This window comes from Nannobrachium achirus (assembly GCF_963921795.1).
Source record: "Nannobrachium achirus genome assembly, chromosome: 11".
NCBI lineage: Eukaryota > Metazoa > Chordata > Actinopteri > Myctophiformes > Myctophidae > Nannobrachium > Nannobrachium achirus.
In genome coordinates, this window is record NC_137820.1 from 43,942,768 (window position 1) to 43,970,112 (window position 27,345).

General features: G+C 46.1%; 1 protein-coding gene across 6 annotated transcripts in view; it reads right to left on the bottom strand.

Annotated features, from left to right (window-relative positions):
- The window catches only part of hipk2 (homeodomain interacting protein kinase 2), a 150,102-nt gene that overhangs the window by 105,649 nt on the left and 17,108 nt on the right, over positions 1-27,345 (bottom strand). For all 6 annotated transcript variants that reach the window (XM_080737531.1, XM_080737530.1, XM_080737529.1 and 3 more), the window contains exons 2-3: positions 16,306-16,767; positions 14,446-15,289 (exon numbers count right to left, since the gene is read on the bottom strand). In XM_080737531.1, the coding sequence (XP_080593657.1) occupies positions 14,446-15,289; positions 16,306-16,767 (1,306 nt within the window). The remainder of the gene's footprint in view (positions 1-14,445; positions 15,290-16,305; positions 16,768-27,345) is intronic.

Consider the following 27,345-nt stretch of genomic DNA (forward strand, 5'->3'; position numbering starts at 1 on the left):
AAGCAATATTTATGAAAAGCTCCTTGGGCCAGAGAGACGTGTTCATTGATATACAAGGACGGTGGATGCCGACGTACTGTACACGCACACACACGATACGGTAAAGACGAAATATGCTGATGAGCAGTCTTTGCCTATGAATTTATGTCAGGTCAAACGGCCAATAAATGATGCATTTCTCCTGAGCGAGTTATAATGACGCTGGAGGAAACCATGTTAGACAGCAGCCTGATGATCAGGAGCAGTTGGGGGTTCATTATGTTGCACTTCCTTACGCGAGGAGCTGGGGATCGCACCGTGACACACAGCCCTTTGCACACAGGCGCGTTTATCCGCATGGATAAAACGGACTATTTCATTTTTTTAAAAGAAAACAATGATTCTCTACGACCTCATGCACACCAGATCCGAATTAGCCGTGCGACGAGTGGCTGCGGCCGTGCGTTTTTTTCTAGATCCAACCCAGTTCGATTTGTGCGTCTTGTCGCATGCGGTAAAAAACTCATCACTCCTTTCATGACTCCTTTTGGGATCCGCAGTGTGGATTCGCACAGCATTGCACACCAAATCCAATGCGTTTTATTCATGCAGCAAACAAAAAAAAAATTCCTGTGTGCAAAGGGCTTTACTCTGGACATCTAAGCAAGGCTTCAATGTAACTGTTCTTATATCGTCACTGTCGGGCAGAAACCTTGTATCTCCAAGTTTCAAGTTTGTACGTTTTTTTCACCAAGTAAAGCCCTGCTTCATCATACAAGGCTGTCGCACAGAAGTAGTGAAAACAGCCGATCTACAAACACACAACGCCTCGCACTGCGAGGCGTCGTGTGCTTGTAGATCTGCTGTTTTCACTAGTTTAGTTCATTTTTTTAATGATAAATACAAAACGAACAGTCTTGGACATACAAGGTTTCCACCCGACAACGACGATATACTGTACTGTACGATGGCAGATATATCAGAATGTGTGTATTGGAACTTCACTTCTGCTTACTTGTACTTATTTAAGTTGTTTACTTGTCAAACTGTCATGTTAGCTATATTTGAAAATAGCCTGTATGGTAAATACTGTGTGTCATGTTAGCTATACTTGAAAATAGCCTGTATGGTAAATACTGTTTTTATGTTTTTTCTTTTTTTCAATCTACCAGTCTTGATAGACTGGTAGATTGAAAGATTTGTCCAACCGGCAAAAAACGAAAATGTAAGCAAGAATGTAAGCAATGCTTATTTGTTAGGTATTCTATAAAAATACTGTCAAGCATTTCAAAAGCATAGAGAGGTTGTTAGACAGGGGGGGTAAACAACGTGCTAAGCTGTTGTGTGACCATGTCAGCCAACAGCAGTGAAATGCACATGTTATGATATAGATATACACAGCAAGAGACTGAGCAAGAGAGGAGAACAGAGAGACACACTGACAAAGAGAAAATGAGAGAGAGAGAGAGAGAGGGAGAGAGAGAGAGAGAGAGAGAGAGAGAGAGAGAGAGAGAGAGAGAGAGAGAGAGAGAGAGAGAGACCTCTCAGATCAAAGCCTGTGTCTCTCTCTCTCTTCACTGGGGCCCCAGCTGTCTGGTTGAGGGATGCAGAGCTCTGTGTGTCTGTCTGCCTGCCTGCCTGCCTGCCTGCCTGCCGCAAATTAGCCAAACTGTTTAGCCTCATATATGCACATTAGCAAATTCTTCCAATTGAGAAAACAAATGCATCTGTTTTGTTCAGGCTGGAACTTCATGGGAGACTGCATGGTCCTCTGCACACCAGGCATTCTGCATGACATTGTGCGTCGGTCTGCACAGCCCGCATGGAGCCCTGTCCCCCCCACCACACAGACACACATACATACCGTACACACACAATCCTCTTCCCAGATGGATAGCTTTGACCCTGTCTGTCTGTCTGTCTGTCTGTCTGTCTGTCTGTCTGTCTGTCTGTCTGTCAGTCTCTCCTGATCCCGTCTCTCTGTCTGTCGCCCTGTCTGTCTGTCGGTCCTGATGCCGTCTCACTCAAAGCCAATTTAACTAAAGGAACCTTAGAGTCTCTATTCTGGGGGTGAAGATAGCATAGCTTTGTAGATTGGCTATTTCGGTGTAGAGGGAAAAAACCAAGAGTGCATAAATGTAGGGCGGCGATCATTTTCGACATATTTTATCTGCTGGTCCTGTGCTGACGTGGTCTCCGGCAAAAGCGTGATTACTGTACACACAAGTTGAAGAGGTTTATCATCCTGCCAAGAATGAGTGAGAGTGTATATCGTCGTTGACGGGTGGAAACCTCGTATCTCCAAGTTTCAAATTTGTACGTTCTTTCGCAAAGTAAAGCCCTGCTTCATCATACAAGGCCGTCGCACAAAAGTAGTGAAAACAGCCGATCTACAAGCACACAACGCCTCGCACTTAAATCATTTTTAAAATGATAAATGCAAAACGAACGGTTTTGGACATACAAGGTTTTCACCCGACAACGACGATATGAAGTTTTACTCTTAGGTTGCCGTTTTATGTTTTTTTTTTTTACAATGCATTTAAATGTTGTACGGACGTTACACATTATTACCCACGTCCAGTAAGATGCCAGCGATATCACCCAGGCAGGCAATGGAAGCTTTTTCTCTCTCTCTCTCTCTCTCTCTCTCTCTCGGTTGGTTCTTATACTGCCGTGGCATAAATTAGGCTAACTGTCTGATTGTCTTTCCCTTTTCTTTTCTCTCTCTATATCTCTGTGGACCTGGACCTCCGCGACCCGGCCCTCGCTCTCCCGTGACTCGCCTTAAATGAGGATATTCAGGGGCCCAGGATGATCTTTCTCTCACTCACTCACTCACTCACTCACTCACTCACTCACTCACTCACTCACTCACTCACTCACTCACTCACTCACTCACTCACTCACTCACTCACTCACTCACTCACTCACTCACTCACTCACTCACTCACTCACTCACTCACTCTCTCTCTCTCTCACTCACTCACTCTCTCTCTCTCTCTCTCTCTCTCTCTCTCGCAGCCAGCCAGCGTAGCCCTCGCCTCGCTGCATATTTTCCATCCTGGCGTTAGCTTTTAAATATTCATGTCCGTGGATGGAAGAGGTGAGGGCGGTTGAAGGGGAGGTGAGGAAAGAAAAGAAGAAAAAAAAAAGTAAGAAGGGCGGTGGGGGACTGGGGAGGGAGGCGTTCTGAAGCTCCCTGCGGAGGGATGTCGGGCAATACAGGCGGGAGGGGAGCGCCTGAATCTGCAGGAGGCCTCATGATTTATTTAGACCCGGGGGCACCCCCCGTGCCAGCCAGCCCGCTGAGGGCCAGCCATCACCCTGCCACTCCACTGGGGCGCTCGGCTCGCTACCAACCACAAGAAAAAGAGGCTATATAGCTGGCACGGATATTAGCATAAAAACCATTCTGCCACTCAGCGACAATTCACTCTCGATTCGGTTAATGATATTATTATTTATTTATTATTAAGTATAAGCCGGTAGGAATATGAAATGCGACTGTGCGACGGCCCGAGCGCCTATGTGTGAACATGCTAATGATCATGATTAGCATCCCTTCCTCCGTTAGCAACCGACGCCAGCTGCAGAGCAACGTGACGAGCATCCGAACCGCACACACCTGTCCAAGTGTGTTCTCCTAATTAGGGGGGTGACCGTTAATTGGATTTAGTTGATTAGTGAAGAAAATATGCAATTTGAATTAAACAAAAAAATTGCCTAGAGTTATTTGATTAAAAACTTTAAAAAGCAATCAATTGAATTGAATCGCTAAGAAGACAATCGATAGTGGCGGCCCTGCTCCTGATGCTTAATATCACTCACAGAAACATAAAGAGACAGATAGTGACACAGACACAGAGAGAGAGAGAGAGAGAGAGAGAGAGAGAGAGAGAGAGAGAGAGAGAGAGCTGTTCCTTATTAACCCATTTAGAACGGGTACATATTATGTGTATCATTATTTTATGCTTTAACTATTGAAAAATAGCAGATATACAAGCTCACAGCGCGGCACCGAGTGCCGCGCTGCAAGCTTGTAGATCTGCTATTTTTGAAAAATCGTGAAAATTAGAATTTTGACCTGATTCTATAAGTGTCTTTTGAATCCTTCTAAGGTTTTTTGAAAAACCCATGTCTCTATGTCAGCAATCTGACTAAGCCATCGTCAAAGAAAAGGTCCTTTTCACTGAACTGGAGCTCAGTTAGTCTGTTCTTGAGAGACTATTATGTCAGTGGTTCTCAAACCTTTTCATGGGAAGGACCCCCAAACTGATATTTATTTGGCACAAAATACATATATTCAAAGATTTGCACACATTTTCACGACTTTAAAAAAATAGCAGATCTACAAGCTAGCAGCGCGGCACTCGGTGCCGCGCTGTGAGCTTGTATATCTGCTATTTTTCACTGGTTAAAGCATTCAATAAGTCTAGGCCTAAATGGGTTTTAAGAGAGAAGACAGAATGGAGAATGGAGCCCGGCTGGTTTCGCAGGTATAAAACAATCAATAGAGAGGAGAGATCACAGAGTGGGCGGCTCGCCCCCTTTCTGCTTCTTCTTCCTTTTCTCTTCCTTTTCATCAAGGCAGCTTAATTTCCGCCGGCTTAATATCCTGGGAAATGTATGGAAATTGAAAAGGCTACGGAACTGCGAGGGAGAACAAAGAGATGATGGAGCAACCTGGTGGAAGTCAGAGAGGGATTGAAATAGCACACAAACACACACCACGACGCGTACCATACCACACACACACACACACACACACACACACACACACACACACACACGCATACACACTAGCCTGTCAACGCATGCGTAGCATTAGCTAAGTGTGTGAGGGCAAAGTTCGCACCTTTTTTATAAAATGCCCAGGAGTAAAATAATGGTCTTTTATTACCTGCCAGAATGTCTCGCTACTGTGTGTGTGTGTGTGTGTGTGTGTGTGTGTGTGTGTGTGTGTGTGTGCGTGCGTGCGTGCGTGTGTGTGCGCGTGCATGCGTGTGTGTGTGTCTGTGCGTATAAATATGTATATACACAGTATGTATATACATACTAATATGTATATAGCCTACTGTATATATATATATATATATATATTAATTAGCTTACCTACAAAACATGTCTGCTGCTAGCTGCCTACTCAGTGGAGAGACGTTGGAGGAGTTACCCCGCAGGCACATTATAAATGAGAAACAGGATATTAGGATTCTGTCACGCACACTGAGGTCTGTGACTGTCATAAAGAAAAGCGCTGATGTGAGTACATGGAGGAGTAATTATCATTTTGGGGGATATTAGAATACCTGAGTTCCCAAACAGCAGAATGTCAGTTAATGAATTGGCAATAAAACCAGAACGACGACCTTGACGACGAGTTGTACGCAGTGAAATCGTTAGTCATAATTTATCCATTGTACGCGCCTCTGAGTTAAATTGAAGTTATACTGTTTAACATTCATTTTAGAAGCCTTTTTTGACGACACTTCTGGTCGCTTCATTGTCATTGCAGTGTCTGTTAGAAGAACTGCAATTCCCAGAATTCAGTTTGAAACAGAAACGCGACATTACCCCTCAGAAACGAACGCTGCAGGTTCCTAGCGCCAAGGGTATTTTGGAAAGCAACAACAGTGTTGTCAGTAAGAAACTGTATCAGGTCATTTTGACATGAGTTTTGGGGGCAGACACAAGTCATGACTGACTTGTGTCAGTCGTGAAAAACAATGTTTGGAGAAGTTGTCAAAGAAACATATTCATGTGGAATGGATTGTTGTGAAAAATATACCAGTGAAAGATTATATAAAAAATATGTTTTGTTTAATTGGAAAAATAATAATATATTCAACATATAAACAAAAAGCCTACCAGAAATGGTGACAGAGACAAGCTAAAGCAAACCAACGCTCTCATCTGCATTACTAATGACCTGCCAAGGCTTGGAGGAAACGTAATGCGTTTCCAGGTACTGCAAAAACAAAAACAATGAATGAGCCCCTCCCTCCCCTCTCCTTTTCAAGATACCTTCCCATGAATCCTCCGTGTAAACAACAGCTGCACCTCCAACGACACAACCAACCGCTTCCTGAGCACACCTTCTTCCCTCGCCGTTCCCTAATCCATCTCTCCCTTCAGCAACCTGATCCCACCACCGTTTACCCACCTATACCTCTGTTTCTCTCTCTCTCTCTCTCTCTCACACACACACACACACACACACACACACACACGCACGTACACACACACACACACACACCTTTAGCGCACGCTTCACAGAACAGTAACTAACGGCAACCTCATTCATTAAAACTCTCCTTGATGTTTCGCACGGAGGCAGGGTAAATGTGGCGGAACGCGAACCCCCGGCCCCGGCCCTGTGCGCCGGTGCGTCACCGACAACAACAGATAGGGAAGACAGATAGGCAGGTGGAGGAGAGAGGAGCTCGCCTTACAGAGTCAGTCTGGGTGGAGCGGGGCGGTCGGGTGGAGCGGGCGGTCGGGTGGGGGCACACACGCAATGTCATCAGTTATTAGGGCGTCAGACGTCGGCCTGCGGGGTACCAGAGCATCCCCGATGTTCCGCTGTAGCCGCTCTCGCTGCGCCGACACCAATTAAAACATATCCACGCCTAAAAGTGGGAGAAGCAACGCACGTCGTCGTGCAGAGTTCCATATTATGGGCTTGTTGTGAGGAGAAGACCCCACCTGGATACATTATTATCTGCTCTGCGAGAGACCTTTAGCTGATAATGGCAATGACAGTAGTTTGTGCCACAGTCGAAAGTTTAAGACTTAACAGTAATTTATGCTTTAAACTGAAAACACATTTTCAGCTGGGTAACACGTTTGATTCATCCAATCAGGAGAAAGAACCCCACAAAGATCTTTCATCAGCTTCAATAGTGTTTGTAGCAATGAATAATATGATTGCTATCAGAATACGTTTTAACCAAAAACTTGCTTGCTCAGTTTGCTGGTGGTGTCAGCAGAGCCCAGGTCTCTCTCTGGGACACTGTTAACGTTGTGGCTGGTCCATCCTTTTTCCTCAAATTCCCATTTCACCTACAATGTCTAAAGCAGGCTAACTCCCCAAGCTCTACTATATTAGGCCAGTGATCCCTGTGTTATGCAAGCCTGTGTGTGTGTGTGTGTGTGTGTGTGTGTGTGTGTGTGTGTGTGTGCGTGCGTGCGTGCGTGCGTGCGTGCGTGCGTGCGTGCGTGCGTGCGTGCGTGCGTGAGTGATAATACAGTGCATGTGCTTGGGCTACTGTATGTCTGTACGGTCTGTGTTGCATCTTTAGCAGGAGCAGGTGGGATGCTGCTGACTGGGGGCGCAGAGACAAAACTATGGCGGATTTGATTTGATTTTGATTAGAGCAGTGTGGTTCTCAAAGTGGGGTCCGGGGACTCCCAGGGGTCCTTGAGAGGCTTCCAGGGGTTCTTGACATGATAACGTTTGAGAACCACTGTCTTTAGACTCTGAGGACAAAAAGAGAGAGAGAGAGAGAGAGAGAGAGAGAGAGAGAGAGAGAGAGAGGCAGAGAATTGATAACATCTGCAGACAGCTGGACAGACAGTCATGCAGTGTGCTGTTAACCTGTGTTCCTCATAGCTCGCATCCAATCAACGTCAACCCGTTGCAGAGCAAACCCACCAGTCAAATCCTCCCTGTTCCCTTTAGAGCTGCAATCAATAACCTTCATGTCCTACCAGGACTCCAACCCGGCCGCTCTCCCTCCCTCCCTCCCTCCCTCATTTCTACCACTAAGACTAGAAGAATGCTTCGGGCACTTGATCTGAGCTTCGGGCAGTACTGCACAGTACTCACATAAGCCGGTTTTCCACAGGCCCAACTCCACACCACTCCACACTACAGCCCACTTGTGTCAGGTTTTCCACTACAAGGAACTGGGTAGAGTGGTGTGAAAGTGGTACTTAACGGGGTACTAAAACAGCTCCACTCTCGAGTGGTTCCGGGCTAGGCCAAGTGAGGCCAAATCAGTGACGTATACACGCTGCTGATACTGATTGGTCAGTCTCACGGCTAAGCTGTGTCTTTCAACACAAGAACTTGAGACAGATTTTAGTATGCAGTCACGGCTGCAAATCAAATATAAAGGCAAATCCTGTTTGTTTTATATATACCGGTATGTTTATAAAGAGGTCGATTAGGCAGAATTGTGTTCTCCAACCCTGCAGTTGAGATACCACGAAGCACCAAGAACATATTAACCAACACAAACAGTGGACATAGGCTATATCTATCGCCGTGAGTCGCAATAATCAACGGCCAATGCGTCGGCAATCCGTTATTTTATATAGATCTCAGTGAGATGTCTCCTGTTTGTATTTGTAACTGCAGGTGTTGAATGGGGAAAAGAATCTACAGTAGCCTACATGTACTGTACTGTAGCTTAGCATGTATGCTAGCGCAACTAGCCTCTACTTTTCTTTGTGTAGTTTGGCCAATAAAGTTATTATTTGACTATGTTCACCCCGACGTTAGTCGTCGCTATAGTTGTAAAGACTCGATGAAGACCTGTGTGAGTGTGTGGCATCTAAAACATTGTCCACCACCACATCTCTAAAAATAATTAGCGCAAGTTAGCATCTCTGTTGTGTTTACAGTGAAAGATCCTATCCGAGTATCCGTATGTTGAAAGGGTCGTCGATTTCTTTCGGGAGTGGAGGGGAGGAGGGGGAGAGGGGAGGAGGAGAGGAGGGGGGGGGGTACTGTAGTGGAAAACCTACATAAAAAATGCTGTGCGGTGTCGTGCCGTGTCGTGTAGTGTCGGGCTAAAAACTGGTATGGAAAATGGGCTATAGTATCAATGCTGCAATATAGAAATACTTGGTTATAAGTAAAAGTTAGGAATTCAAAATGTACTTGAGTAAAAGTATGAAAGTGTTGGCATCAAAATGTGGGCCCTACTTAAAGTACCAAAAGTAAAAGTACAAAATGTTTGAAAATAGCACATCTACAAGCGCACAACACGTCACATCCTAGGTATAAAATAGGGCTAAAGTGGTTAATATATGTTTTATAATAATAATAATCTATATCTGCAAATTAACTAAAATTAACTAATGTAGTGGAGTAAAAGTGCAATATCTGGATCCGAGATCTAGTGGAGTTGAATAACTTTGCACCACTGGTACTACACAGTAGGTGTCCTACCCCATAACTCTGAGAGTCACAGGCCTGTAAGGGTCCATGTGGAACCTAGAGCAGTGGTTCTCAACCTTTTCCGGCCGCGACCCCCACCCTGACGAGCACTAAGAGTTGAGGTTTTACATTTTGTATAACACGGTTCTATTGTGAAAATAGCAGATCTACCGGTACATGCTCACAACGCCTCACAAAAACAATGTTGCACATTAAGTTACTCATCTGGGGACCCCCTAAAATTATTTGAGGACCCGACCCACAGGTTGAGAACCACTGACCTAGAGGGTCCCTGGATGTCTCAATGGCAGAGTAGGGAGAGGACCACCACTAACCTGCAGGCTGCAGATGTACTGTACTAGTAGTCAACATTAAAACAACCTTTTTATTCATTCAAATACGTCCTGATTGCATATTTATCTCGGAGGAGTCACAAATGTATGAATTAACAACACTGGCAATTTTACCGCACCGCCAGCTGCACAGCCTCGGGGAACTTTACGTAAACCGCCCGGCTCCATGAAATGAATGACATCGCGCCGCGCGCCGCATTCCGCACATCCCATTCCCTTTTTTTTTTCTCTTCTTCTCTCCAACGAGATAAATAGGACAAGTTGCATGCCCAACTGGGACGACGAGACAATAATCCCTTTATCTAAGCCATGCTACAGCCACCTTGCTTGTTACATCATTAGCTATAATAGGGAAAAGGGGGGAGGGAGTGGAGGGGGTTCAGAGAGAGATGGGGAGGAGCCAGGCTAGGTTTGGATCACCAGGTTCACGGCAGACGTTATTGACCCAAAATATATTGAAACTGACTTTTAGAGACTTTTTAATCGAGAAGGTGTTATATATATATATATACACACACACACACACACACACACACACACACACACACACACACACACACACACGCACACACACACACACACACACACACACACACACACACACACACACACACACACACACTATGTACATCTCTCTATAAATGATCGTTTGTTCTGTGTAAGTCAGAGCCAGCAGAGCTCAGACCCCAAAACATTGTTCCTGTAAATGGCACATTTCCTTGTTGTTGTTCCTTGAACACTTTATTTGCATGAGTCAGTCCTGCAGGAAATCCATAACTCATTTGCAAGGCAAGTTACAGTATATCCAACCCCTCACCACCCCACCACACACACACACAGACACACACACACACACACACACACACACACACACTCGCCAGCTTCTACACTACAGCATGGCTCGCCTTGAATGTAAACTGTATGGCGTAGCCAATCACAGCCAATTTCCATCTGTAAGAAAAGAGTCTGCCTTAACAATGTCGTATTTTCAAACATGTTCCCCTGAACTCTAGTCCCAATCTGACATTTGACTTTCTCCATAAAAGCAACAAACAACACAAAGAATAAAAACATGGCCATCGGGGAAATGATGAAAAGCTACCATGAAGTACTAGACAACTTCACGTAAGCAGGAAGAAAGAAAAGAGAGCTGAGTAAATTCCAGGCCGTTTGCTGTTACTTGTCCCGCGGAGGTCGACTGGAGTGTAACATGGATTAGACGGCTCTGGCCAAAACAAATAATCACAGGGAACGCTGTGCATGAAGCCTAGCGCGAGACAGGACAAACACATCTTTACATAACCCCCCCGCCCCCTGAAAAGTTATCATCAGTAATCTTGGGATGGTCTAGTTTATCCTACTCATCACAGCCCATTATGGATGGGTTGATGTTCCCAGCTAGGGTTGTGAACTTTAAGTAAGTTCACAAACCCTTAAGTAACACAAACCCAAGAACCTGCTGTTCACACAAATTACTTCAGTTGCTGTTAGGACAGCCCAGTACATCTCTGAGCTGAGTTCCTGAGCTACAGTACATAAGAGGGATTTATACTTTGTTGCATGATGAGGTGAGATAGTAGAGCGGCGGTTTACTGGCTATCTTTTGGCTGTTATTATTATATAATTTAATCCCCCAGAATCCCTCTCTCCTCACTGCAAGACACAATACATGGCAATTGGTAAACAACAGTATGTTCTGATGCATGCACACCAACACAAACTCATTGCACAAAAGTACCTCCCGAAAAAAGAAATGTAAGCACGCACACACACACACACATAAGCAATGCAGCACAGGCTTATATTATTACGTTAAATAGCATTCCAACTTCTACACCAAATGATATCTTTCGCAAAAATAGCTGATCTACAGATTCACAACCCGCTGCGTTGTGGCGCACTGTGAGCTAGTGGATGGTCTTATGTTCACCCCTGATTAGGGACTACGCTAAGGGCACAGGAGAGGTTAACTCCCATACTGTAGCTCAGACAGATGACAGTCATCCCTGACTCCCTGGTCTAATTCCTGGTGGCTGATGGGAAAAGCTCTTGTCGGTATCAGACCTTTTTTATTCCTCCTCTGCTGCCAAGAGGAAATGAAGGCATGATCTCTCTCTCTCTCTCTCTCTCTCTCTCTCTCTCTCTCTCTCTCTCTCTCTCTCTCTCTCTCTCTCTCTCTCTCTCTCTCTCTCTCTCTCTCCACTCTTCACTCCCCCGCTAAACAAACAGCAGTGCTTTATGGCCTCCGCTTGTTGACCCACAGGCCTGTAAAGGAACACTCACACATCGGCTACTGGTTGTGTTTACTTGAAGATGGGTTACTGACATGAACAGGGACCGCGGGTGACTGACACTGGTGTGTTGATCTGCTGGACATTGGACTGTAATGAGAGAACAGGCTGCTTGGTGTGAGATTGGAGGAAAAGAGGTTTTGGAGTGCAGTGCATGCCTTGGAGAAACGGAAGCCAAAACTACAGGGTGCAAACAACACTTATAATGGTTAGCAACGACATTCTTGCCCATTATTAACCACTTAAACACTTTGTTCACTTTATTTCCCCCTACACCAGGGGTCTTCAACAGGGGGTCCGCGACCCCCAGTGGGTCCGCGGAGGTACTGCAGGGGGTCCGCGAAATTATTGCTTAAAAAAAAGATTTCAATTCTTTTTTTTTTTTTTTTTTTTACATTTATGTTAAAAGATGTATCATGATTCTATCCATTTTGAATAGCTTGAATACATGATTACTATGCAATTGACAGATTGTTGGTATTATTGACATTGGTTCTCAGTTAATAAGTAGTATGTTTAGAAATGGTAGTGGTACGGCCCACCCTGCTCGCTGTAACTTGTACATGTTTAAAATAAAAAATATGTCGTAGCCCCGACCCCCCCAACCTACGAGGTGGTAGGGGGTCCCTGCTCCATCTCCCCATCAGTTTGGGGGTCCCCGGCCTGAAAACGTTGAAGACCCCTGCCCTACACAAAATGTCTTAGGTGAAAAGAGCTGATCTACAATTTACAAAACAGGAGTAGAGCACTGAGTGGTTAAGTTCTACATTTCCCATTGTGCTCCAAACGCTGTGGTTTCAATCTGTTCCGACTTTCTCCCGGGTAAAACAATCACCTCCTGTGATTTCTTTGTTTAATAAAAGTCATTGATCTGCTCTGAAGAGCACAGAGAAGCTCCTCTCTCCACATAATCTGCACTGCGCAAGCTAGCAAGGCCATAGAGCTACGGCCCGGCACACATGTGTAAGCGCACACACACGCGCGTGTGTACGTGTCTGTAGCGTAATGTGTGGTGCCATGCCTCACACACCTGTTCTCCCCTACGCTCCGGCACCAGGCCCCCCAAAACAAAGCTTCCCTCTGTGTGTGGAAGTGAGCGCCGTTTGATTCGTCGTGCACCCCCCCCCCCCCCAGCACCACATCCACCCCTACCCCTACGCCTACACCCCACCACCACCACCACCACCACCACCACCACCACCGGCCTCGCCTCCAGCTGAAACCTAAACACAGTGTTTGCTACGGGCCGATAGAAGGACTGTTTAAACACTGCTGGGGAGGATGAAGGCCCTTTCCCAGAGCGTCATCTGGTTCTAATGCTCGGCCCGCTGGTGTGGATTACAGGGGACGTATTACAGGAGAACTCACACTGACCCCTCCGTCTCCATCGCTGGGGGGAAATGGGAGCCAGCCGTTGGTGCTGGGCAGAAGGGGGCACGCGGGTGGGTATACGTGGGCCTTTTCTCAGAATAGCGTTTAGGGGTGTAACAGTTAATCAAACTAATTATAGTAATTGATTATTTTTAAAATGCATTGATTTTATTCAAATCAACAAATGTTTAACTTTTTGGGTCATAAAACATGTCATAAAACTAAATAAAAGAATTGCAGATCTACAAGCTGATGAGAGTTTGCGGATTTCTGTATTTTTGTGTAAGATGTGTAATCTAACTAAGTGATCTGACTAAGTGGATAATCAGACAACATTTCAGATAACTAAAATTCTTTTCAAGTTGATTCAATTGATCGAAAAAGTAATCATCAATAGAATAATCGCTGAGAAAATAATTGCTAGTTGTACTCCACCCCCAAAAAATACCTTGAAAAGAAGTTTAAAAAGCAACAACTGAAACACAGGTCGCCTTTTCCTCACAGTCTCTCGATGGGACGAGAAGAAAAGAAGGTTTTGCCGCTGCAGAATATTTCCCAGGTGCTGTCATGTCATCATCACTGTAGCTCTAAGCAGGCTATGAGAGCAACTGGAACAAGTGTTCTTTAATCTTCAAAGCGAGCACGCACAACACGCTCCTTGTGTATCGCTTATCATATTAAACACAATAAACAGCTGGTTTCTCAGCCAGCCGTGTAGTTTTTATTTTTATTTTTTTACTGCCCAGTCTCACATTTGGAAGAAGGTTAAACATGGGGGGGGGGGAGACGAGTGGTGAAGAGACAGCGAAAGAGAGAGATAGAGAGAGAGTGTTAGGAAGAGAGTATCTTAGAACTCTGGCAGTGAGCGTGATCCCCCGGGCCAAATAATTACCAAACCACTAAGAAAACATTCCAGTAAAAATCGAGCGGATAAATCAAACAAGATGCATAACAAACACGCTGAAACAATGTGAGGGAGAACAAATTGACCTGCCCTCCCTGACGACAACAAAATATCCTTTTCTTCTGCACATCCGAAATAGCGACAGTGACAGCCGTACAAATTGGAACATTAGTACATTTGTACATCTTCCAGACGGGATGTCCATTTAAAAACATCTCTTAGATCACTGATTCTCAACCTGGGTTCCAGGGACCCCCAAGGGGGTTCTAGTGAGCCAATCAAATGGGCGTCAGTGGGCTAATAATGCATATAAAATCACAGGTCCTTGAGGTTGAACAGGTAGAGAATCACTATCTACAGATCCAGTAACCTTGTTCTTACCTGTAGTATCTGGACTGCAAGTAGGTGGAGCACACGGCCTTGGAGACGTGGCTGGCCGAGCCGAAGTCGATGACCTTGACCCTGTAGGGCTGGCGGGACGGGTCCACCAGCATGATGTTCTCGGGCTTCAGGTCGGCGTGGATCAGGCCCAGGCTCTTGAGCTTCATGAGCGCCGTGGCCACCTGCTGCAGCACGGGCCGGATGTACTTGAGCGGCAGCGGGCTGAACTTGTTCTGCTTGAGGAAGTCGTACAGGTTCTGCTCCAGCATCTCGAACACCAGGCACGTGTGGCTCTTGTGCTGGAAGCACTCGTACGCCCGCACAAAGTTGTAGTCGTCGGCGCTCTCGGTGCTGAGGCGCGCCAGGATGCTCACCTCGATCTGGCCCTGGCGCGCATACGACGGGTGGTTCTTCAGGATCTTGACGGCCACGATCTCGTTGGTGCCGCGCTTCCAGGCCTTGACCACCTGGCCGAAGGTGCCGCGCCCCAGGAACTCCAGCACCTCGTAGGTGTTGGTGATGGAGCACAGCACCTCGTGCTGCACCAGCTGGTAGTCGCCCTCGCCGTTGGAGCCGCTGTTCTTGGAGGTGGCGGTGGAGGCCGTGGCGTTGTTGTTGCCCGCGGCCGTGGCGGTGGTGCTGCTGGGCGGCCCTCCTACGCCCCCGCCGCCCCCCTGGCTGGTGTGGATCATGGGCTCCTCCACGATCTGCACGCTGCTGTTGTCCAGCTCCTCGCTTTTGCGCTTAAGCCCGCATCGCTGGTACGTGTCCAGGAGGCTGACGGTGCTGCGGCGAGTCAGGTTGTGAAGAGCCGAGCTTCCTCCTCCTCCTCCTCCTCCGCTGCCTAGAGGTTGTCACCATCAGGACATTTTAGTTAACCATTTAATTTGTGTTTTTATCATTGAACACCGGTACGGTAAATCAAGATTTCAATTGTGTTTGATTTGGAAACAAAGATTGAAAAACATAAATGAAATTCTAAGGCAAAAGCAGACCATGTAATGATTTAATAATTTGATCATAAAAAAAGGCAGACAACTCAAGGCAGTGCCAACTGCTGATCAGGTGATCAGTCACTCCATCTGATTGGGGCGGGCTATTCAAACCTCACTGCTCACTGCTCATTCTCAATCAATACATTTATTTGTTCCCAGAGTTGTCTGACTGAAATTGCTTTTTTCTCTGCAACAGATGAATTTATACAGATGATTAAATGGAAATACTTCTGACGACTCTGCAAACTCAATTGTGATCCTCTCAGATAACTGCCATCAGGGTGATAATGCAATACATTTTCATTTCAGCCACTGAAACTATGAAGATTTTCTTTAATCAACAAAACAAAAACTAAGCTATGATGACAAAAAGCTTGTAGATGCTGCTAGTTTCCGGCACACAGATAAGTATAAATCACTTCGCTGTTTTCTCTAGAGGTCGACTAAAAGGGCTTTGCAGACAGGCACGTTGCGTTTTTTCCATTTGTGCATGATTAAAATGCATTGGATTTAGTGTGCAATGCTGTGGGGAATCCGCACTGCGGATCCAAAAAGGAGTCATAAAAGGAGTCAATTAGTTTTTGCCGCATGCAAAAAGACGCACGAATCGAACTGGGTTAGATCGGGGAAAAAACGCACTTCCGCAGCCACTTGCCGCACGGCACATTCAGAGCAGGTGTGCTGTGCATGAGGTCATAGAGAATCATTGGTTTCTTTAAAATAAATGAAATCGTCCGTTTTTTCCGCACGCAAATTTACGCCTGTCTGCAAAGCCCTTTTATGTGGCCTAAATCAAAATATTTCTGTTACTTGCGGCGTTGTAAATATTTACAACGCCGCAAGTAACAGACACGACGGGCCTTACCGCTGCCACCACTTCCGTTGCTACTGCTGCCCCTGCCAGTGCCGCCGAGCAGGGAGCCCAGGGGCGGAGCCCCGGACGAGGTGCTGCTGCTGGCCGAGGCCACCACCACGTGGCCGCCGGCGCCGCCGGCCGCCGGGAAGATGAGCGTCGCCTGCTCGTAGGGCAGGGCGGAGCCCACCACCTGCAGGGAGGAGCCAGTGGCCGCCGAGGCGCTCTTGAGGCTGCTGTGACTGTGGCTGCTGGGGTGGTGGTGACTGTGGCTGTGGTGGTGGTGGGTGTAGACTTTGGCGTGGTGGTGGTGGTGGTGGTGGTGGTGGTGAACGCCGCCGTAGCCGGTCATGTCCCAGTCGCCGCCTCCGCCGCCTCCGCAGCTGCTCTGCTCCACCTTCAGCTTCTTCACGCTAAAGAAGGCACTCGACGGGAGCGCGTGCGGGGAGAAGACTTGCACTTGCGCGGCCATACCTGGCGGAGGAAGGGGAGGGGGGGGAGGAGGGTGAGAGGGAGAGAGAAAGTGAGAGGTTAGGAATGTGAGACAGCGTTCGAAACAGGAGCGGTCGAAGGTTTAAATAAAGACGGCTCAGGTCAGGGAAGGTCATCATTATCGGTTGAGGTTTTTAAATCTTGTAATTTTTATGTTGGATTGTTTCCTTTTTTATATTTTGTATTGCATTCAAACTTCTGTTATGTTGTGTTTATTTTTGCTCTGTCAACCAGCATTTTGAATTGCCTTGTCGTCGCAACGCGCCATACAAATGAACTTGCTTGCCTTAAACACATGAACCCTAGCGTCCCTATTCTGGGCCCAACATTCTGTGAAAACAGCCGATCTGCGAGGTAACAACATGTCACATTGCGACACGTTGTGAGCTTGTATAATTAGCTATTTTTGGTGAAGATGGTATACTATAGAGCGAAACAGGAAGGGAGCTAGTATAAAGCCCTGGGGGGCTCCGGTCAACAAAGTGCATAGGGTTTAAGTGGTTAAATAAAGGCTGCTTGGGTCAGGGTCATTGCTGACGCATCGGCCTTTTGCCTCCCTGATGCATAATTTAGTGATTCAGTAAGTGTTATCTGAACTATTGACTATTTGTTGGTTTCCGAGCTAAAATGATTTAAGCCCACGGCTTACGTAACATGTACTATTTATTTACGTATGGATTTTGCTTGTTCTGCAATTAGACTTCAACCAGGTTTGACGTATTGTTATTGCTGAACATACCATTTAAATCATTGTGTTGTTTATGTGGAAGTCGCTTTTAGAAGGAGCACATATGCAGACCACTGACGCATGCAGAGGAAATGCCATTTCCCTGCCGGTTCCATCTGCAGCAATGTAAACAAGTGGACCGAAGACTATAGGAATGCCTTCATGGGACATTGGGACAATCCAAAATTGGGTCTGCCAGGAAATCTTGAGATACCGAACACTCAAGGACTGATTGCTATTTCCCTTCTGTAAAAAAAAGGTTTATTGGTGCACACTGCACAGCCTTCACTGAGAGGGTAAAAAAGATCATATTGCAAATAACTATGGCAAAACAACAGGGGGGTGCTTGAACTCCCCCTCAACCTCGCATCACAAAGGCAACAAAACAAAAAGCAAAAAGATCTGCAGCGAGGCTCTGCTCTGGAACTCCTGGGAACCGGCCCGCCTCAGCATAAGCAAAAAGCTTTCTCCAAGCAAACAACTGCCCAAAATAGTCCCTTTCTTTATCTATCTCTCTCCAACGGACTCGTTTGTAGTGCTGAAATGATTATTACAGTGCAAAAGGCAGATTACACCAGAGCCGGCAATAAATGGTGTGTTGTTTAAACTAGTTTCCAGTGCGACCGCAATTAGTTTACTCCCAGCAAAGAGTACAGTAAGAGCTTCCACCTGGCCTCCACCAACACCCATCCCACACACAACATCACATCTATCTTCAGATCATCTGGTCTGGTCACCATCTCAAAGGCACCCATTGTCACTGCGTACACACACACACACACACACACACACACACACACACACGCACGCACGCAAGCACACGCACACACACACACACACACACACACACACACACACACACACACACACACACACACACACACACACACACACACACAGACCAACAATCACTCAACCCACAGAAACTGTTTGATGTGAGAATAATTGCCCCCCTTTTATGCACATTTACAGACAAACTGTAAACCCTCTGATCCTATTAAGGAGACATGCCTTGAGCTTTTTTTCCCCCCTTTTCTTTCGGAGGTAATTTTTCCTGCCGAACGACTTTCATAGTTCCAGGTGTCTATTTAGGGGACAGACGGAAAGCAGAGAAGGAGGAAACATGCCTGGTCACTTTGTCATTATTAGCCCAGGGAGCGGTGATGATGATTAATTCAGTAGGCGAGCTGGCAGTGCTCCCTACACTTAACATCGCTCGTTTGGTTAAACTCTCCTCTTTTCTCCATCTCACCTTGCCTCTCAGTCTCTCTCTCACTCTCTCTCCCCTGTGGTCCTGACCTTGCACTACTCCTAGCTCGGGTCATCTGGTTATCTGAGTCCTAACACTGCAGGATTGGATCCACGGCTGCATACATATCCCTGGCCCGGGCACTCGCTGGAGGCCATTTCAACATACCACTGCACCTCTCCTCTCATCTCAACCTCAACCCACCCGTAGAGCACGTAGCGTCCCCTGGACGACACCATTAAAAGACAGCCCCGGTTCTTGCCTTCCGTGGTTGGCTCTGTTACAGGCCAGACCGGAGCGGTCTGGCCTGCAAACAGGCCAACCACGGAAGGCAAAGAACCGGGGCTGCCTTTAACAGCCCACAGAGCGGAGTTCCAATATGGATGGCCTGTGGGAGGTAATGAAGAACGTCCGCTGGGCTATTAAGGGCAAGCCCCTCTGCTAATCACATAAGCCCCCGAAGGCCAGATGTCATAGCTTCCTTGGATTACCAGTTCCTGTTGCCTGGACCTTACGCTAAAAATAATTTGAACGATGGCCTGGCTTCGCCACAAGCTGTCACTGACGGGCGGTGACTGAGAGCGCGACCCCGTAAGTGTAAGTGACGGACCGATGGACAGGAGGATGACCGATGCCACGTTTTGACCGATATTTTGTCAGAAAAAGAAAAAAAAACGCAGCATTTTAGAATCAATTGAAAAAAACATAAAGATACGTTTCCATTTAATTACGCTTAACTTCAAAAGCAAACTAAATAAAATAAAAAATATACATAATTAATAGATTAAAAAAGTTCATACATTTCAATATATGAAAAGTGAATGTCAACTATAATTATACAATGAATCTGCATGAAATACTAAATCTGCATGAACCGCAAATTGACTTTATTTAACCACTTTGGCCTTGTTAAAACATGATGGCTAACTGCGCTTGTAGATCGGTCATTTTTAAACATTTTAAAAGGCTAAAACCGAGACACTTTGACCGTATAACTGCCAACATCAATGTCGCCAGAAAAAAGTCAATACTGGCCGATATATTGGTCACACTCACATAAGTGGACAGAAGGATGGACGGACGGACGGACAGACGGACGGACGGACGGACGGACGGACGGACGGACGCACTTAGCAGCACTGGCCTGTTCCCTGTTATGGAGCATTCCAGGATTACATAGCCTATCCGTCAGTGTGATTATGGATGGCCAGCGGCCGTGACTTTGGTTTCCACAAGGCCAGAAGTAGGATAATTGCTGTTTCCATTAGGCGTCCCGCTGCATTGTAATACCTCCTCAACCCCCATCTCTCAGTCACTCTGTCACTTCTTGTCGGCTAGGCTGTAACAGTGCACTTTATAATCCTTTAGTGTTCATTGAACTCTGAAAGACATCTACATTCTATATGATATTCTATAGATTCTATATACTCTCAATATTTTCACATTGATCATCGCTATAGAGTTGTATGTTCAGTAACAGTGGTCTCTCCACGTCTTTCCAGCCCTTGAGTCAACAGAAAATACATTTTCAGATAGAGATACCACTTTGATCTAATAAATAAATAAAGTTTGGTACTGATGAAACATTGAAAAGAAGAAATAAAAAATCTCTCTCTCATGTGGATACAATTTTTTTTTTTTTTTTTAAGCCGAACTAGTTCGGGATCGGCACTCTGATAAGGACAAATAAAGCCGAACTAGTTCGGGATTGGCACTGTAAGAGTTAAAAAATCCCTCGATAGTGTAGAAATGCAACCAACCAAATTGACCTTTACAGTTCCATTTGGTTCCATTTGTACACTTTCAATGAGTAAATTAGCCCTGAGGATTTGGCTGTGTGGCTGCAGTTGGCATGTGTTAACCCACATGGTGCAATGAACTTAGGGCCACTTCAGTGGCTTTCCACTAAAGTCTGCACGCTGAAATAGTGCCCCTGAAATAGAAATATGCCTGTTCTTTAGAAATGCGCAGGAAATTCTTCCCCTGACTCACTTAGGAAATTGTGCAGAGACCGGGACAGAAGGATTAGCAACACAACTTAGGGGCGAACATGAAGTGCAATTCACTTATAAAGCCTGTGGGTCGAACACAGATAAGTAATTAAATGAGCCGACAGCAGTGAGAGGTCACAGAGATGGAATGTTATCTCATGACAACACACTCGTACAAACAGCGTGCTTGTTTGTACTTTGCTGGAAAAAAAAAGCCACTCTCTGGCCACGACGCTTTGTGAAACAAAATTTGCTGCAGCTGAAGTTCACAGGCATTTATGAACATGAAAATGAACCCCCCCCCCCCCCCCCCCCCCCCCCAAAAAAAAGAAAAAAAGAAAAGAAGAAAAAATAAGCCTTTTTACCGTTGTCGGAAAACAAGGCAGCGCATAGCCATTCCCTTTGAGAAATAATTCTCTCTTGAAGTTTATTTGAAGCGCTGATCTCCGCGCCAGGCATGAAAAGCTGCAAAAGGCCCATTGTTTTACATTTACAATGTTGGAATGCCTTCAGTAGCACCAGAGCCTCCATTTAGCATACCTTAAGGGGCTCGGTGTGTTATTAAACATACCACAGAGGCACTTTCCCCACTGTTTAGACGCAAGCATGTTGAAATGCTAATAGTCAAATGTTTTCAGAGAGATTACGTCTCTCTGTCGGGGGTTTGTTAATCTTCTTTTTTGGTGGGATCAGACATGTCGTGCGTGGCATGCATGGGTTGGGGGGGGGGGGGACGCAGGGGTGTCGCACCAAATTCTGGGCCCTGGGTGCAATGATTCACTGTGGGGCCCCTGCCCTGTGCTTTAACTATTGAAAAATAGCAGATATACAAGCTCACAGCGCGGCACCGAGTGCCGCGCTGCGAGCTTGTAGATCTGCTATTTTTGAAAAATCATGAAAATCTTTGAATAATTCAAATCCTTCTAAGTTTTTTTTGAAAAACCTATGTTTCGATGTCAGTGGAGCTCAAATCTTTTCATGTGAAGGACCCCCAAAATGGTATGTATTTGGCCACGGACCCCCATCTCCAAATATTGAGTTCCAGGGACCCCCCCAGAAGCAAAATTTGAGTTACAAATATTCGCTTAAAAAATACATATATTCAAAGATTTGCACACATTTTCCACAACTTTTCAAAAATAGCAGATCTATAAGCTCGCAGCGCGGCACTCGGTGCCGCGCTGTGAGCTTGTATATCTGCTATTTTTCAATAGCTTAAGTATAAAATAATTAAGGCCCCTCCACCACCTTGGGCCCTAGTAACTCAGTCCCACTTTCCTACCCCTTGTGACGCCCCTGGGGGGGCGGGTGGAGAGGGCAGAGGTTGGGGGAGGAGGAAAAAGACGGGGAAAGAGAGAAGAGGGCAGCGAGTGGCCCTCACATTTCAGCCAGCGACCCGCCTCTGTTTGCTCCCTTTTATTAAACTCTTCATTTGTATTTCACTGACGACACCACAAGAGAGGCGATGAGGGAATCTTGCACACTTTGTCCTTGGTGATTATAAAAGGAGACTTTGGTCACACTCAAGCCTCTTTTAATGCCAAATGTGGCTGTTGTTGGGCAATGATTGAAACATTGTCCATTAGTAACTGCCATCTACTATGTATGCAATCTCAACCGCAAACTGCCAAAATGATACGATACCCGTTACTTAACCACTTTAAGCCACTTATCCTATTTTATACTTTGTCTATTCGAAAGTAGCTGTTTTCTCTTCTTTTTCATCTGCGAAAAGTGTTTTAAAAAAGGATTAAAAATGTTTTGGGAGAGCGCAAAATAGCAACGCCAGCCAGGTTCAAACTAAAGTGCTTCAAATGCGTCTCTGTCGGGTGGAATTAACCTCATACTGTACAGTATGTCCCAGACTGTTACTTTTCAGGATTCAAATGAGCAAAGGTAGCAGATCTACAAGCTTCTTCTTTTTCATCTGGAAAAGTGTTTTAAAAACCAATGTTAAATATTTGGGGAAATAATGGCAAGTGCTGAATAGCGGCAAGCGGCCAGGTTGAAAGTGGTCAAAATGAGCACATGCTGTTAATGTAGTCCATTCTATCAATAGCCAGAGTGCCGCTCGGCTGTTCCACATCTCCTCCGCCAAGCGTAATGGCTGACAGGACGTTCCCCCCCTGCTGGCAGGTCACTCTGTCCCCCAGGCTGAACGCTCACCTGCACATTAATGGCTTCCAGGAATAAGGCCCTCCTGGTGGGCGGACCCTAAACCCAGCCTCACCAGGGCCCATCTGATGAACAACATCCCAGTGTCTGCAGGACCCAAGCGGAGGGGGAACAGGGTGCATCACTTTTCTAATGAAGTGACCTCTGACTGTCTAGACACAGCATTACAGCCAAGCTTCTGCTGCTCCTGTGTGCGCGTGCATGTGAGCAGTGGTGAGAGGCGTGAGCCCTGCTCAGAAAAGATATGGGGCGGCGGGGGCGCGACCTACCGCAGGACTAATTAAACAGTGGATGTGAGCAACTGTCCCTACATTACCTCTGCCTTTCTACAGCCCCTCCATCCATCCATCCATCCAAACACAGACACACACACACACACACACACACACACACACACACACACACACACACACACACACACACACACACACACACACACACACACACACACACACAGTCACAGAGCCCCGTTTTCCCATCGATAACACAAATGTCTGTTTCAGAGTTCAGACCCCTAGACACAGACGTCAGACACAGATCCGTCATCATAGAGTCCCAGAGTCCTGGGCGCGGTGAAGCACCTGGGGCCCTGGTGGTGGTGGTGGTGGTGGAGGAGGTGGAGGTGTGATGGAGACACAGATGGGGGCCAGGGAACAGAACAGAACAGAACAGGGTATGATGCAGGTAGGAATGAATCCATGCCTGAAGAGGAACATATTGTCTACACAGAGCAGTCAGCCATGTCGTCTTGCCCTGGCCTCGTGTTCCTGTCTGCCTGACTGCTGTCCTCTGGACCCTGTCACCCCAGGGTGTCTCTCTGTCTGTCTGTCTGTCTGTCTCTCTCTTTCACACACACACACACACACACACACACACACACACACACACACACACACACACACACACACACACGTGCACGTGCACGTGCACGCATCACCCGGGGGCCACTTTATTTATTGACCACCCTGTCCGCTTTCATGGTGCACTCGTGTGCTTATTTATAGGATAATAATGCATCAGAGTAGCAAGCAGGGAGATTCTGTCTCATGTGATACTGGCGCACGCTCGCAAGCACGCTCGCAAGCACGCACGCACACACACACACACAGACGCTCAATGTGAAGATAGCAGCTCTCCTGTTGTGGCATGTCGCCATTTCCCCGCAACTGTCAACAGGAAGAGGAGGGACAGGAGCGCTGCCCACCCTCTGCGTAGGGACGGACGGACGGACAGGCTGGAGGGCTCCTGAGCGCCGTTAGACACATGCACACACAGGGCGTCTTCGGCCATAAATCAGCAACTCAGCCTGCTGCTGCTGCCATGCAAATGTGACACTCCCCACCCAGTCCCCTTCCTGGAAGCAAACTGCCTAAGATACAACACGCTGTTTGTGGGTGTCCCTGGACTCCCTGCCTGTATGTGTGTGCGTGCGCGCGTGTACATGCACTTACTATTATTATATTTTTGAGGACCAAATGACCCCACCCACGAGTATAGAACAATTTGAGAAAGTGTAAATTTTGAGGTTATGTTTAGGGGGTTGTTGTGGGTGCTTTCCCTATTCTATACTTATTTGTGCGGCGATGTCAACAACCAAAATAATCAACAAGCTCACAGCTTTTCAGCTATTTTCAATGCCGTCATAACAGTTTTATTTTTTTTATTGCTGTCAGGCAGTATTATCAGCCTAGGTGCCTGGACCACTACCCTGTGGCCCTAAAATGTTGATGTGTGCGTAGCTGCGTGCATGTGTGTGTGTGTGTGTGTGTGTGTGAGCCATGAGATAACATGTGGGGGGTCAGTGGCACACATGTCTCCACCGCACCCATTCTGAATACCTCCGCTGAACAGCGGAACTGTGTGAGGCCTGCAGCTGAGCGCCCCACACCGCTACAGGGACGCACGGTGCCGTTCACCACGTCATCTTTTCCACACAGACCCTCTGCTGCGTGTCCACTGGAGCAACAACAACTGTTAGACCTGCTAGACCGACAGCCCTGTTATCCACATGTGAGGTTCAACGGCTGCTGTGAGAGCGAGGGCGGGCACGTTGTCGTCCTTATTGATTGGTTGTATAAAACAGTGTTTCTCAAACTTTGAAATTCCAAGGTCTTCCCTTAACTCTGACATTGAGTATACAAATACGAAAGAAAGAAAGAAAGAAAGAAAGAAAGAAAGAAAGAAAGAAAGAAAGAAAGAAAGAAAGAAAGAATGTATGAGGTTAATAAATGAATACATAAATAACAAGCTCTGCTAATACTCCAGCTGCAACCGTGGTTAAAAAGGCTTAGGGAGAAACTGGTTGTTCTGGACGGCAGAATAAATAAAACATGAATGAATCCAGCAGGACGGGCGAGGAGGGGCGCGCGGGGACGTGTCCTCTGGAAAACCACCTGTAAAGCAACCAGTGACACCTGTTCTTCAACGTTTTGAACACATTACAACGAATGGACATCTGTCTACGTTCAGCTGCACTGCTTTGACAACACGCCTACTGTATAGGCCTCCGTGATGGCAAACACACACACACACACACACACACACACACACACACACACACACACACACACACACACACACACACACACACACACACACACACATATAAATACATACAAACACACACACACACACACACACACACACACACACACACACACACACACACACACACACACACACACACACACACAAACACACACAGTGTCACCCACACCTGATAAGCAGGCCCTCTCCAGGGTGCTTATCACTCACACACAGTGACAAACCAACGGCCCTCTGCACACAGCACTTCCTCTCTGTCATTAGGATCAACAATGACAGCTGTGCACACATGCACCTATATTATAAGGAGCTATATACCATATACTTTATATATGTTGTATACTGTGTATATACATAGAATAATAATAACTTTATGCTGCAAGCAACGGGGGTTGGGGGGGGGCTGACAGGAGCCTGACCGATGACTTTTTCTTTTTATTGCGACACGATATTGGAGAGTCATAATATGACCAATCACGGATGTTTTGTCCCATATTTTGTAAAACAAAAAGTGCAAAAATCTATTTCATAAAAGTTTCTGTGAGAGGACTTTACTTATAAACAAACAAATAAATATAGTCCAGCACAAATACCTTTCTGATGGATAAAGAAATGTATATAAATTAAACTTTTATTTATCAGGTATGTTCCAAACATTGTCGATCTACGTGAAAAATGTCACATGCTGTGTGATGATGACATGATGCTCAAAACAACGGACACCAGTCCGTGAAAGTGCAAAGACGGGGTCAAATAATGGCGGATAATAATATAAGCCAGCCCAGGTCTGACTCTATGGCACCGACAGACGGCTACTGTAAAAGGTGTGGGTAAGAAAGAAAACATTGTAAAAAATATGGTCGATTGATTTGTGAGTGCTGGCCACATGCAGTATACAGTAGATGTGACTGTGAGTGTGAACTTGACCATGTGACACAGATATACCTATACTCTGAAACGGATATGAGGCTTGCACGCGCGTGCATGTGTGAGCGTGCGTGCATGCGTGCGCGTGCGTGCATGCGTGCATGTTTATGGTGGACAGACCTGTTTGCTGTTCTTGCAGAGTGTTGCAAGCTGAGCCGAGCTCTTAAAAGGCCAAAGCAGTCGTGCATGACAGAAGCCCCATTATATGCAAACACACAATCAAGGACACACACACACACACACGCACACACACACACACACAGACATTTACATAACCCCGGAACCATACTGCCATCAACTGGTATTAATAGTCGGCCGTGAACAACAGAATGCTGCGTTTTGTAAATGAACCTTTAGCAGTTGGAAACCTTCATCTTAGTTCAAAGGCATCTATCATCTTACAGGTTACAGGAATACAAATGTTATAATCACAAACTAAAACAATCAACCACACAAACAAATACTGTATGACAGAAAACAAACAGAGACACTTTTTTTTAGCTCTGAATATTATATCTCACTTTGACAACCCTTAGTTATACTGTATAATTATAGCGTCAAAACCAGTTTACTATTTTGGGAAGTTCAAAAGGCAATCTCCTGCAGACAGTTGATATCGATGTTGATTTCAAAGTGCTTAATGCATTTACTCAAACATGTTTTAAAAGCATATTTACTAAACCGGAGATTATATTTAGTTTAGGTCCTTCATTTACAAAATGTGTTCCGGGAACCCCAGCTCAGGAGTCCTTGAGAGGAACCCAGTGGCCCATACCAAAGGAAGAGTGGTTTCAACACCTCAATGTAAAAACTAAGCTTCAGACCTCCCAAAACAAACTGACACAACTACTTCTCTGCCTTAAGCCCATGACCCACCTACTTCCAACATACTTTGCTAGCAAAAAAAGTTAGACCAAGGCACTCTTGAGGGACAGTTAAAAAGCCTT